This window comes from Sorex araneus, chromosome 2 (genome assembly GCF_027595985.1).
Source record: "Sorex araneus isolate mSorAra2 chromosome 2, mSorAra2.pri, whole genome shotgun sequence".
NCBI classification, from domain to species: Eukaryota; Metazoa; Chordata; class Mammalia; order Eulipotyphla; family Soricidae; genus Sorex; species Sorex araneus.
In genome coordinates this window covers 341,699,394-341,713,217 of record NC_073303.1, presented here as the reverse complement: position 1 = coordinate 341,713,217, position 13,824 = coordinate 341,699,394, and the positions used below count along the sequence as shown (strand labels likewise).

Here is a 13,824-nt window from a genome sequence, read left to right as displayed (position 1 = left end):
TTTCGGTTTTGGGGTCACACCCTGCAGTACTCAGGGCTTACTCTGAACTCTGTGCTCTGGAATTACTTCGGACAGGGCTTGGGAGACTACATGAGGTACTGGGAATATACAAGGGAAGGCAAGTCAAGTGTCCTATCCACTATACTATCTCTCTCGCCCTCATCATAATCTAGTTTATTTATTTGTTGGTGGGGGAGCAGGGGCACACTTAGCAGACTCAAGACTTTTTATTAAAGGATCACTGAGAGAGCTTGGGGAGTCATATGCAGTTCTGGGAATCAAACTCCAGTCAGTGCATCCAAGGCAAGCACTTTACCTGTTGTATTATCTCTCCAACCCTATTTTATTTCTTAAGAAACTATGACAGACTTTACAAACCACACTAACTCTTGTTTCTTTCTAGATAGTAGATCATGTACTGGCACACTTGCAGTTAACATTGAAGATGTGAACGACAATCCACCAGAAATACTTCAAAATGATCTAATAGTTTGCAAACCAAAGATGGGGCATATAGACATTTCAGCTATTGATCCCGATGAACCTATCCATGGTGCTCCATTTTCTTTCAGCTTAACAAATCCGTCTCCAGAAATCAACAAGATCTGGGCTCTCACCAAAGTTAATGGTATTTAATTAAAAGACTGATATATATGCTCTCAAATAACTGACAATCCATTTGCTTATTTATGCATACAACTATAACGTAAAAGAAGTTTTCTTTAACATGTTTTACAAAGCAAGTGAAATTTCATACATATTGAATGGAGCTGATGTAATCCTATATCTTATATCTAAAAGGAAAGAATTTGTTTTTTCTTTTCTGTTTTTTGGGCCATATGAAGTGATGCTTAGAGCTTACTTCTGACTCAGCTCAGAGATCAGGTCTGGTGGTGCTCAGGGGAGTATATGTGGTGCTGGGGATAGAACCCAGGTCAGCCATGTGCAAGGCAAGCTCTCTACACACTATACCCTTACTTTGGACCCTAGAATAAATCACTTTTTATAAAGCCACAATTCATGTTTACAACGAAGCAAAAAAGAGCAGTTAGAGTAACATGCAATTTCTCAGTAAGACACTGTCTGGCTATATTTTTTGAAAAAACTCCAGTGAGGTTAGAACAAACAATAGGTAGCTTAAATTTTGCTATAAGCAAATTGGAAATGAGAAATTGGTGTATGGGACAAGCACCTTGTTGTATTTTAGAAGGAAATATGATGGATTGAGAACAAGTATCTGGCCCTGAACTTCTAGGTGGTCTCCTGCAAGAGTAGACTCTGGCAAAGGTCTGTATTTCAACCAGAGTTTACTGGTATGATTTTTTTTTTTACTGTCACAATCTTTATTAAAATAGACTTTTTTTTAAAACCATCTATATTACCTTGAATTCCTCCCTTCTAATTTCCTTTTTTAATAGTATTGTAACTACTTGGCACGGTTCCAGTGCTAGGGGTCATATAGAGATTAAAACACAGAATGATTAGTTCACATGCTCAAATTCATTAAATTTTCCTTGAAGTAGGAGGAGCACCAGGATATTTTATAGCTCCTTCATATTGTATTATCATCAGTTTACCTTTATCCAATAAATGAGTTTCTCAGGGCATTTTCTAGCCATCTTGTATTTCTAGCACCTAGTTCAATCTTGGTACATACTAACTACTTAATAAATATTTGTTTACCGAGTAGCTGACTAACAGGTATGCATAAAAATGGAAGTTCATGAGGAATCAATAAATCAGTGTCGCTAAAGTTTAGAATGTTTTAGTAAGGATGCCAACAGATTAGAGAAGGAGTAGCATCTAGTGTGAAGGATGAATGTATCAGGTTGAGGATGCTAACCTTTGTTTAGTGGATGAGAGTGGGTAGGCATTGAAAGTATGAAACAAGGCAATGGTGCAGGTTGGCTGTGTGCAAGGCAAATGCACAACTTCTTAACCCCTAAGTTAAGTTTTTAGGGAATATTAAGTGCTGGTGAAATGATGCTGAGTCATTCCAATGCCAAATTATTTCCTTAAGCCTATCCTACAAAAACTTTGGATGATACCTTTGCAGATATATTAGTGCTAAAAGAGGTTGAAGATGGTCCTTCATGTGACAGGGATTTTTAAGAAAAATGTCTTTAAAAACAAGTAAAACACATGATAAAGAAAGAATAAATAAAAACACGCTTCTTTTGTTTTCTTTCAGATACAGCTGCTCGTCTTTCTTATAGAAAAAATGCAGAATTTCAAGACTACCATATTCCTGTAACTGTAAAAGATAGAGAAGGGCAATCTGCAACAAAAACCTTGAGAGTGAATGTATGTGACTGCACCCACCCAAGTCAATGCCAAAGAAATTTGAGAAGTGCAGGAATAGTACTTGGAAAATGGGCAATCCTGGCAATCTTGTTGGGTTTGGCACTGCTTTCTAGTAAGTTTTATCATTTACTTCAAATTCAAATTATGTAACAACTATCCAAGTGCAGATTCTTTTCAAAAATATTAAACAATTTCTTGTTAAGGTGCTGTGCTTTACACAGTTATTCATAGTTGAGTTTCAGACACACAATGTTCCAGCATCAGTCCCACCATTGGAATCAATTTCTCTTCACCAATACGCCCAGCTTCCCTCCACTTCTCAGCCTTACTCCTTACGAAGCATATTTTCAGTTTGGTTGTTGTAGCTGTAGCATGCGTAGTCTCATGCTTTCAGTGTCGTTGACTGTGTGGTTTAAATGTGTAAGTATACTACCATACCTCTACACCAGCAATGTGCCCAAGACCCCAGCTCCTATTACTTTCATCTGCCTCTTCTTAATTGTCCCCTCTATTTCTTGACCTTATTGTCCTTCTCCTTCCTGTACTCTAAGGTCAAAGGTGATCTAGATATCCCAACCACTCATTTGGTGTGAATTCCCTCTACAAATACCTTCTGTTTTAGTGTCTGACTTCTGATTCGATATTTTCTGTGAGAAGGAGCAAAAATCCTTCTTCATTAAAATATTGTATGCTTGGATTCACCTGTTGAAAATGCCTTTTTCTTAATGTAGGATGTCAGTATAAGGTTTTGATTTTTTTTAGCCCTAGTCCTCGACCATCTGAAATTTCTACTTAATGAAAATTTCTGCTTCTGTAATTTCATGTTTTGTCATTATAGTAAAATTTTCATATTTTGTCATTATAGTAACAGGCTTATGAGAGAGTAAGTTAACAGCATCATCTTATGTTGAGTATTGTCAGCTTTAGTTTCATTAACCTTTGTGCCATTTCTGTAGTTCCCAGTAGTACTGTATTTTTCCCCCTCTTTTAATTTTCATCGAACCATCTACCCTAGTGTGTCTGTTGCTTCTTTGTTCAAATATGGGAATGATAGTTAATATCAAAATTCTGAAAACAAGCTGTCTAGGTTTGTATTCAAGCTCTATTATTCACACACTTTGTGTTCTGTCTGGCATATTACTTCATCTCAAAATGATGAAAACTGTAGTAACCTACTTTAAGAAGTCGCACTTGTAGGAGTTATTGTGCTAATATAAGTGAACCACTTAGAATAGCGCACGATATATAATTCTAGTGTTTACTTATTTATTGTCAATTCAATACAATGAGTACACATATGGCAGAAAATTTCTTGTGCAAGATTGACTAGTTAACAAATCTGACAAAAATAATCTGGGCAAGAAACACTACAGAGGACAAAAAAGTGATGTAGTTAGAATATAGAGTGCTAGTGTGTGTGTGTGTGTGTGTGTGTGTGTGTGTGTGTGTGCGCGCACGCGCGTATGTAGGTATGTTATATTGTTGCTGCTACTTATAATTTTCAATAGATTGTGTCAGGCCTCAATTATTTTTATACTATTTTTGTACTCAAATCTTCTGCAGAATTTTTTTAAATTTTTTTTTGCTTTTCGGTCACACCGGCGATGCTCAGGGGTTACTCCTGACTCTGAACTCAGGAATTACTCCTGGCGGTGCATCTGGGACCATATGGGATGCTGGATATTGAACTCAGGTCGGCCTTGTGTAAAGCAAATGCCCTGCTGGGCTATTGCTCCAGTCCCATGCTTTATCTTAAAACTGATTTTAAACCTCAAAAGAGGAGGACAGGGTCAGAGGATACCTGGTGGTCCTGGCGGGGTGGGGGAGGATGTTGAGGAGGGAGCTATTAGTCTGAGGAGAATGTCAGTGCAAAATCCCTAAGAAATTTTGAGGTGGCAGAGAGACAGACTAGCATCACCAAAGAGTAATAAATGAGAGGAGGAAGGGTTGGGTATATGCTGCAGATTACTGATAGGGGTCACAATGAGCAGTTAGGGGTTCATTCATTTTTTTTTCGTATAATGTCAGAAAATGTGTCTGACACTTTGTAGGTTGGTCATGGGATTGAGTTATAACCAATCAAAATTTCCCTTAGAGCAATAGAACTACAATAGAAAATATTTGAACTATGAGTCTGGTTGCATCTCAACATTGATTAAACATTGAAATTTGATTTTTACGTGTAACAAACCATTACACTCCACTCTTTCAACAGTATAAAAATATGAAAATCATAGTCTTTGTGTCATACATAAACAGGTGATGAATTCGATTGGGGATATTGTATGCCAATTGTTGGTTTAGGTGCCTATAAACTTTAGTTAGTTAATAAAGAAAAAATAAGTGTTCATTTTGTAAATGCTAAACTTGTTTTATTTTTTCCAACTTAGCTGTATTGCTAACTTTAGTATGTGGAGTTGTTGACACCAAAAAAAAGAAAGGCTTTCCTGAAGACTTAGCACAGCAAAATTTAATTATATCAAACACAGAAGCACCTGGAGATGATAAGGTGGTAAGTATGCTGTCTTAATGAATGAATTAATTATTTGGTTGCTTGATTGGTTGGGGCAGAATTTGAGCCACACCCAGCTAACTCCTGGCTCTATGCTTAAAGGTAGCTCTTGACTTGTGCTCACGGGACTAAACTAGGGTCGACTGCATATAAGGCAAACATATTAGCTCCTGTAGCATCTCCTTGACCCCAACTAATCTTATTTGATGAATATATATCTGCCTCCTGTAATTTCTACAGCACATTTTTATGGAGGTATTTTGAAATTAAAGAGTATTTATATTTTGAGTTTGATCAGGTTATGTACACAGCACATTTTATCTATCAACATTTAAATATTTATGTAGCACTGTAGCACTGTTGCACTGTTATCCATTGTTCATCGATTTGCTCGAGCGGGCACTAGTAATGTCTCTATTGTGAGACTTGTTGCTACTGTTTTTTGCATATCAAATACGCCATGGGTAGTTTGCCAGACTCTGCCGTGTAGGTGGGATACTCTCAGAGAGCTTGCCGGGCTCTCTCAGAGGGATGAAATCAAACCAGGTCGGCCAAGTGCAAGGCAAATGCTCTACCCGCTGTACTATCGCTCCAGTGGCTGGTCTGATGGTAGTGGGTTATCAGAACTTATTAACGCTAGGATCACTAAAGTTGGTATTCTACCCCTCTGCCCCTCACTGCTGAATTTGACTGACTTTTTCTCCTGCCATTGCATTCTGTGCAGTCGTTGTAGGGAATCGATTTGGAAGTAAATAAATGCAACTCTAAGTAGCCAACCTACAAGAAACACCTAGCAGCAATTCCCACAGCATTTAGCAGTATTTATGGCATATATTGAATTTCTGGATGGGCACATCACACTGCTCCTGGCTCTGTGTTCGGGGGTCTCTCTTGTTTGGGCACTGAGAACATATGTGGTTCTGATAGTCAAACTTGGAGTGGTTATCGTCATGCAAGACAAACATCTTATCTGCTGTCCTATTTCTCTGGTGTCATTTATTAAAATTTTCAAATCAGAAGTATTATCTTAGTTATTTTCCTACTCTCTTGTGGTGCTACTTAAAACTTTTCTTTGATATCATGACTGTATTTAATGAAAATCTTATGAATTTTTTTGTCTTTTCTACTACACTTGTTTATCAACTATAGTAATTTTTATTGCAAAAACATTAAAAAGTCTCAAGATAGCTAATAAAATGTCATGTAAATATGTATATGTACATATACATTTAAAAAACTTAGGATGGAATGAGTGAAATTTTAGTTACTGTTATATTCTTTTCTTATAATATATTTCTTAAGACCAATAAGGTTCTTTGTACTATCTTTTTATTTAGGCAGTATATATACAATTTTTCTTATAAAAACATGTTACTTTTTAAAGATGATTTTAATGATAGTGCAGAGATTCTCCACAGCTGGGTAAAATATGAGAAAACTGCTTGCTTTATATGGGTAGTATCAGATTTCTAATCCTACTATTTTAGATCAGCTTTTAATATTCACACGATTAGGGGATGGGGTATTGAAGCTTTCCCTTTTTAGCTTTAATAATTTATAGAATTTAACAGATGTACTGTCTTTCATCGATTCCTCTGCCCATCTTGGAGAGCCCGACAAGTTAACGAGAGTATCTCGCCCGCACAGCAGAGCCTGGCAAGCTACCTGTGGGGTATTCAATATGCCAAAAACAGTAACAAGTCTTATAATGGAGATGTTACTGGTGCCTGCTCGAGCAAATTGATGAGCAACGGGAAGACAATGATACAGTGATACTGTATTTCATGTGGCCTCACATCACAAGTTATGAAAATGTATACTTGGTTTACAGCTTACTGTATACCTTCCTTGACCACCTTAACCTTTACTTTTTTTAAGTTAAGGTAATGCTTTTTCTAAGACGAAACTCATGACAACCGAAATGAATGTACTCTTGTATCAACATTAAATGAAGATGCCTTTTTTATCGACTATTTCTTTTTCACCTACTTCCCACCATGATTCAAAATCATGAAATGACATAAGTTTGCTTTATTTATTTTCTTCTCGATTCTCTGTATATTTATTTTCACTCCATTTATGTCACTTTTTACCCCTACCTTTGTTCCTGGATTCTTGGGGTGGGTCTGACACAGAGCAGGTATCTGTGCCCGAAATTCTGGTTCTGTGGGACATAAGCATCTTCCCTCCTTATGATATCATATTGGTTCTTTCTAATACTTTTCCCCTCTCTCTTCTAGACAGATGTCTAGACAGATATCTTATTACCTGATTGCTCTGATTTTCTTTTCATCTTCTACCCGGCATATCTCTTATAAACTGACCTCAGCCCATTGTCTCTAGTATAGAGAAATGCAAAATCATGAAATACTGTTAGTGTCTCAGCTTTTACTCCTCATAATTGTCTTAAAAGAAGTTTTTTCCCTTGCCATTTAATGCTCTATTTTTTTCATAAGTTTCCTTTAGAGTTTTCTTCTTGTTACATGATTTTAGAATCTATAGTTTTGCCTAGGAACTATATCATATCATACTCATGTCTATTTGTCTTTTCTTTTTTCGTGACATTTCTTTAAAAGATGCAAAAATGACTAATTTAAACGAGAACATAATGTTGAGCAAGTTTTATAAATAGAACACATTTTCATAATACATGTATAGACTCATCTAGCACAATGAGTAAAGGTGATGCCTTTAGTTTGGGATTTGAATTTCCGTTAAGAGTTCAGAGTTCAGGCTGGAATGAAAAAATCAGAAAAGGAATAATTAACATGTGAGAATAAACTTTGAGGAATGTCTGTATGAGAATGTAGAGTAGAATGACATAGCACTGTGGGTCCCCTACCCCTCATGTTAGTTTCTTTTCAATTCATTTTCTTAGAAAAATCTAAACATGTATTTACTCTAGCAGTAACCTAAGCAAAAAATACAGGGGAGCAGTGCCACCAACTGGTTCCTTTTCAGTTAAAAAAAAAGTCTTATCACGTTTTTATCAAATGTCAGAAATAAATATATATATATACTCTATGTAAGCATTATATACAATATATGTATATACACATATGTATAATATATGCAGATATATTATATATGTATGAATATTTTATATATAATATAATATATGTCTATGTTAGATATATATTTTTGATCAGTACATTATCTGAACAAAAACTCTAGAAGTTAATGATAATTCATCAGATAAAAAAATTTAACTGGTTAGAAACTGTCTCACACTGGGGATTGATTCTAATGGAGATCTTTATACTAATGACATAATTAGAACTGACTTGTTGAAGTTATTTACTATAACTAAGCTTCGTACTTCTGGCCAGGGAAGCTAATGTAAAGTTCTCATTTTAAGTTAATGTTTGATTATAAAGTTTTCACTTTCAGTTAGTGTTTGGCTGTTTTTCATTTTAAAATAAACTATTTTCTAGTTCTCTAAATATTTATTTTTCTTTGAAATTCTGATCTTTGAAGAAAAAGTATATATTTTTAATTCTCTGTGTCATTAGTTTTGTTTACTCAGGACTCCTTGCAAATTCTTTTTACAACGATCAGTAACCACTTTTTTTTTTCTTTGTTTGCCTTCAGTGTGTGCTTGCTTTAGGTGACTCAGTTCTTACCTTAGTTAGACATTGCTGTTCTTACCATTGATTTCCTCACCATAACCCATTTTGAATGGTCTCAGAATTGTGACTCTTAGGTTCCTCTATTATCTCATTATTATTCCAGATCATTCTCTCACAGCTCTGATTCATGCATCAATCCTTAAAACATGCTTTTTATTTTGACTCTTTTTTTAGTCTTTTCCTTTAACCTACAATTTTTTCTGAATAGTTTAATTAATTTCCATCATTTTAACTACAACTTCTTTGGTTGAGACATCAAAAATTCTACCTTTAGTTCAGAAATTTTATCTGAGCCCCAATTGCTAAGCATACATATTGTCTTGGACATACCACGTTTCTACCTTTTTTCTCCGTGATTATAAAATCCTCTTCACCTCTTCACCACAGGCATACCCTTATTTTAGTGAACTGCCCCTCTTTCTAGTTGCAAAGCAGCACGTATAGGAATAATTTCTGACCTTTCCCACTGCTGCTTCATTCATCTAAGCACCAATAAGCTCTGTATGAAGTCTATCCACTTCTTACATTCACCACTGCTTATACTTTGGTTTAAGTTATACTTATCTTTGTCTCCAAAAGCAATCCCCATGACACCAAAGTTGCCTCATTTTTTGTCATTAATAATACTGCTTAGGGGCTGGAGTGATAGCACAGCGGGTGGGGTGTTTGCCTTGCACGCGGCCGACCCGGGTTCGATTCCCAGCAATCCATATGGTCCCCTGAGCACCGCCAGGAGTAATTCCTGAGTGCAAAGTCAGGAGAAACCCCTGTGCATCGCCAGGTGTGACTCAAAAAGCAAAATAATAATAATAATAATAATAATAATAATACTGCTTAGACTGACTTTTGCTTCTCCTTTTGAGTAAATTCCATTTTTGATTCCCTATAATCTTCATACTAGTATAATTATTTTCTGGTCTATCTTTTTTCACTGTATTTTCTTCCTCCTTCTCCCTTTCTCAATCTCTCTCTCTCCCCCCTCTCTATCTCTCTCCCCGCCCCTCTCAATTCTGTGCAGTAACTATCCTCAACACTTTGAGAACCCTTAAAGCACCATTGTATACACTCACTTAGGTTGAGTATTTTTTTCTTCCATTTCTTTGGAGTCAGTTCAGATTTTTCCAAGTCTATTCCACTTAGTCTCTCTGGGTGTGAATTTTAATGTTCTCTGTTCATGCAGCATTCTATGCTCACCCAGATAGCAGAGTGATCACATTATCTATTCATCTTTTGAATAAAGAGCTCTTTTTGAACTTTTAAAGGACAATGTTTATCTTTGCATTTCTTTACTGGGCACATTAATTTGAAAATAAATGTCAGTTGAATGAATGAATGAATGAAAAAGAACAAGCAAGCAAGTGCTTTCTCTCCTTTGTCTTCTAAAATTTACCTGGTATCCATTTCTCCTTCCATAAATGGCTTTGTTTTATTTTAGTGTTCTGGCAATGGGTTTATGACTCAGAGAGTCAACAACTCTAACCAAGGCTATTGCGGAACTATGGGATCAGGAGTCAGAAATGGAGGGCAGGAGACCATCGAAATGATGAAAGGACACCAGACCTTGGAGTCCTGCCGGGGCCACGGCCACCACCACACCTTGGATTCCTGCAGAGGAGGACACGTGGAGATGGACAGCAGCAGATACACCTACTCGGAGTGGCACAATTTCACTCAGCCCCGCCTCGGAGAGGTGAGTTTCCATATGGTGTTGAACTGCATAATTTAGATCCCCAGCACAGAACAATGGAAAAACTGGAGTTAGTGTTCATTGGCCAGAAATTGCTTTGCCTCCTTCTTCAGTGTATTCCTTTTTCTTTACTTTTCCTTTCTTTTTTACTCTTTGGTCATTTTATTTTCCCCCACTTTGAATTTGTGACTGAAGGAACTTTGTTTTACCTATTAGATTTCTCTTAATTTTTAAAAATCGCATTAAACTAGGAAGTGTCAGATATCCACACTATAATTTTGTTTCATGATTTTAGGTGCACATTTATCTCACAAACATTTTTGCTGCAGAATATTTTTAAAAGGTCATTCTTTAGAATCATAACATTACCACCCTTCCCCCATCCACATTTCTCTGTGTAGACAAGACATCTGTACCCAGATGGATGGTTATTAAGTAATATGCTTTATATAAATATTTTTTTCTGATATATTTTTTGGCCTCATCTGGAAATATTCGGGGCTTACTCCTGATTCTGTGCTCAGGGCTCATTCTTGGTGGCACTCAGGGGACCATAATTCCGGGAATTGAATCCAGGTAGGCCATATGTAAGGCAAGCTCCCTATCAATTTTACTATTGCTCTGGCCTACATAGGAACAATTTTTAAAATAAAAAAAAAAATCACCATGTAAATATTGTTTTTGCCAGAGGAAAACAACAAGGTGAAAGGAGGGATTATAGAAGAGAATTTTAATTTTCACTGCATACCAGAAGTCCTTGGGAAGCTTTTAAAAATTTATTAGCACCTTTGTCTGAAAAAAATTCTGATTTAATTAGTTTTGCTATTTACTTATGTAATTATATTTTATATATTTATTTATTTGTTTATACATTTAAAAGCTCCTCAAATAATTAAAATGTCTAGCCTAGGTAGAGCATCACTAATTTAAATATTCTTTCAGGTTCTAAAGTTTTAATTTCTTTATCAGAGGATACCCGTACCACTGTAAATACTGGGCCAGAAGCCTTTTGATTCCTGTTGCATTGTTAATAGATTTCATTCTGTAACACAGCTATTTATGTCCCTGACTTATTTTCCCCCACATCCAGCTATTAGTCCTTTGTGTCAAGAGAGTCAATCTTCATGTAGTATTTGGTTAAGGAGTGCAGTTTAAGGAGCACTCTTAGGACAGTTCTCCAAACAGGCAATGGAATGTAGGGCTCAAATAGTCCTGAAGAATGATACTTGAAAATGTAAATCTAGGAAATAAATGCTGGGTTAGAGACAGGTGGAAATGCAGATAGGAGATGGTAGAAGCAAAAGTGGTAAAGGGCCAGTGTTAGAAAGCTATGCCAGGGCTGGAATAATAGCACAGTGGGTAAGGCATTTGCCTTGCACGTGGCAGACCCAGGTTTAATCCCTCGCATCTGTTATAGCCCCTGAGCAATGCCAGAGTAATTCCTGAGTGCAGAGCCAGGAATAGCCCCTGAGTATCACCAAGTGTAACTTCAAAAGCCAAACACACACACAAATAAAGGAAAAACGTAAGAAAGCTATATCCAGTGTTAGTGATAGCACAGCAGGTAGGGCATTTACCTTGCACGCGGCCAACCCAGGTTCGATTCCTCTGCCCTTCTTGGAGAGTCCAGCAAGCAATTGAGAGTATCTTGCCTGCATGGCAGAGCCTGGCAAGCTACCTGTGGCACATTCAATATGCCAAAAACAGTAACAACAAGTCTTACAATGGAGACGTTACTGGTGCCTGCTCAAATTGATGAGCAATGGGATGACAGTGATACAGTGATGTCCAATGTGACTAATGCTTGGTGTCTACACTCCAGATTTCTATATTTTCAGAGTGAGTTACATTGAGTATTTTCAATGTCAGCAAGATGTTCTGTGAATCTCTCTATTTTGTCACATTTTTCTTATCTTACAAATGATTCTTAATAGGTGTGATACACATACTTTATAATTGCTCATAACAGTGTTTATAGTTATCACTGATCACACATTAATGGTGTCCTGGTATATAATAGGAGTACTTCTTACACTGTTTTACCTTATTATTTAACAATAATCTTGTGAGATCATTTGATGAAAGAAGAAACTTATAGATGTTTAGTAACAATAATTTGCTCAAAATCACAGCTAAAGTATGTAAAGCAGCACTCTGACTCAACACTGGGTCTTTAATGATTGAAGTTCAAATACTTAATTATTCTGCAAACTGTGACCACTTTGTGAATTAGCTTCACCTCTAGATATAAGGTTTGTGGATAAACATATAATAATAATTTAAATATAAGATACTTTATAATTATAGTATATATGATTTTTTATTTGTATGGGTTAGTAGAAATGTGAAATATACTGATTTTAAGGTATGGTTGTAATATCGACCAATCATGTGCATTTTTTATATGTAGGACTCCATTAGAGGACACACTGGTTAAAATTAAACATAAAAGGTAAATAAAAGATAAATTTTATGCTAATATGTTCGAGTGTGTTTAAAACAACACAATGGAATACTAATCGGCTATAAGAAAAGAAAAGAAAAGATGAGATCATGCAATTTGCTACCGCGTGGACGGACTTGGAGAGTGTCATGCTGAGTGAAGCTAGTCAGAAGGAGAGGGACTGATACAGAACTTTCTCGTCTGTGGGATATAAAGACGCATAGTGGAATGACAAATGGTCCAAAGCTACAGAGCCTGCGAACTGGCCTACAGAACTGAACTCACCGTGGTGTGGGGGTAGGGGGGAGGTGGGATGTGGGCCTGAGACAGTGGTGGAGGAGAGCGGACATTCTGGTGGAGGGTGTGGTGTTGGAACCCTGTCTGCATGAAACGTTGTCATTAACCGTATTGTAAATCACAGCGCCTAAAATAAAATCACAAAAAAAAAAATAAAACAATGTTTAAATTTTACAGAAATTGCATAAATGCAATCAGAATGAAGACCACATACCATCTCAAGATTATGTGCTTTCCTATAACTTTGAAGGAAGAGGAACTCCAGCTGGGTCCGTGGGTTGCTGCAGTGACAAACAGGAAGAAGATGGCCTCGACTTTTTAGATAATTTGGAAGCTAAATTTACTGCATTGGCAGAAACATGCACGATGAGATAATGTTAAAGTGCTGCAGACCTTCTGGACACTTCCAAAATGGATATTGCAAAATTCAGTTTCTAATATATATATATTTTTTTCTAAATTTCGAATTGTACCAATTTTTGTTTTGATAGCAATTTGATGCTTAGCTTTTCCCCAACAAATTCAGAATGTTAAAGCATATTCATTTTTACTACTGAGTAAATATATCAATTTGTAATACTATGTTGTGACAAGGAAATTAAGGTCTATAGTAGACTTGCTCTTTTTTATAGATAATTTCACAATATTCTTGGTAATATTAATCTAACAGTTACTAGCTATATTACATTAACTATAAGATAATAGCTCTCTAGGCCAGGAATTTTGTTCATGTTGATATTTTTAGATTAGGTAGAATAGAATTATCTCAAACACTGGAACATAATAATAGATTTGTTATTATTAATTTTTGGGGATGTAAAGAAATTTTATCAAAAGGGGACAGTAAAAGGTAATAATACATTCACGATAGGAATGAAGACTTCCCTAGAGTCAGGAAAGAGCTCCAAGAGATAGGTGATTTAGTAAAAGAAAGAAATTACACATTGTTGGA

General features: G+C 36.2%; 1 protein-coding gene across 2 annotated transcripts in view; it reads left to right on the top strand.

Moving 5' to 3' along the window:
- LOC101549276 (desmocollin-3) overlaps positions 1 to 13,247 on the top strand; it is a 35,739-nt gene extending 22,492 nt beyond the window's left edge. The window contains exons 10-14 of one of the 2 annotated variants that reach the window (XM_004606124.2): positions 404 to 628; positions 2,192 to 2,416; positions 4,695 to 4,816; positions 9,881 to 10,135; positions 13,050 to 13,247. In XM_004606124.2, the coding sequence (XP_004606181.2) occupies positions 404 to 628; positions 2,192 to 2,416; positions 4,695 to 4,816; positions 9,881 to 10,135; positions 13,050 to 13,247 (1,025 nt within the window). Of the gene's footprint in view, positions 1 to 403; positions 629 to 2,191; positions 2,417 to 4,694; positions 4,817 to 9,880; positions 10,136 to 12,542; positions 12,570 to 13,049 lie in introns of those variants that run through there. The other variant, XM_055127955.1, reaches the window with a different exon arrangement.
- The last annotated feature ends 577 nt before the right edge of the window (positions 13,248 to 13,824 follow it).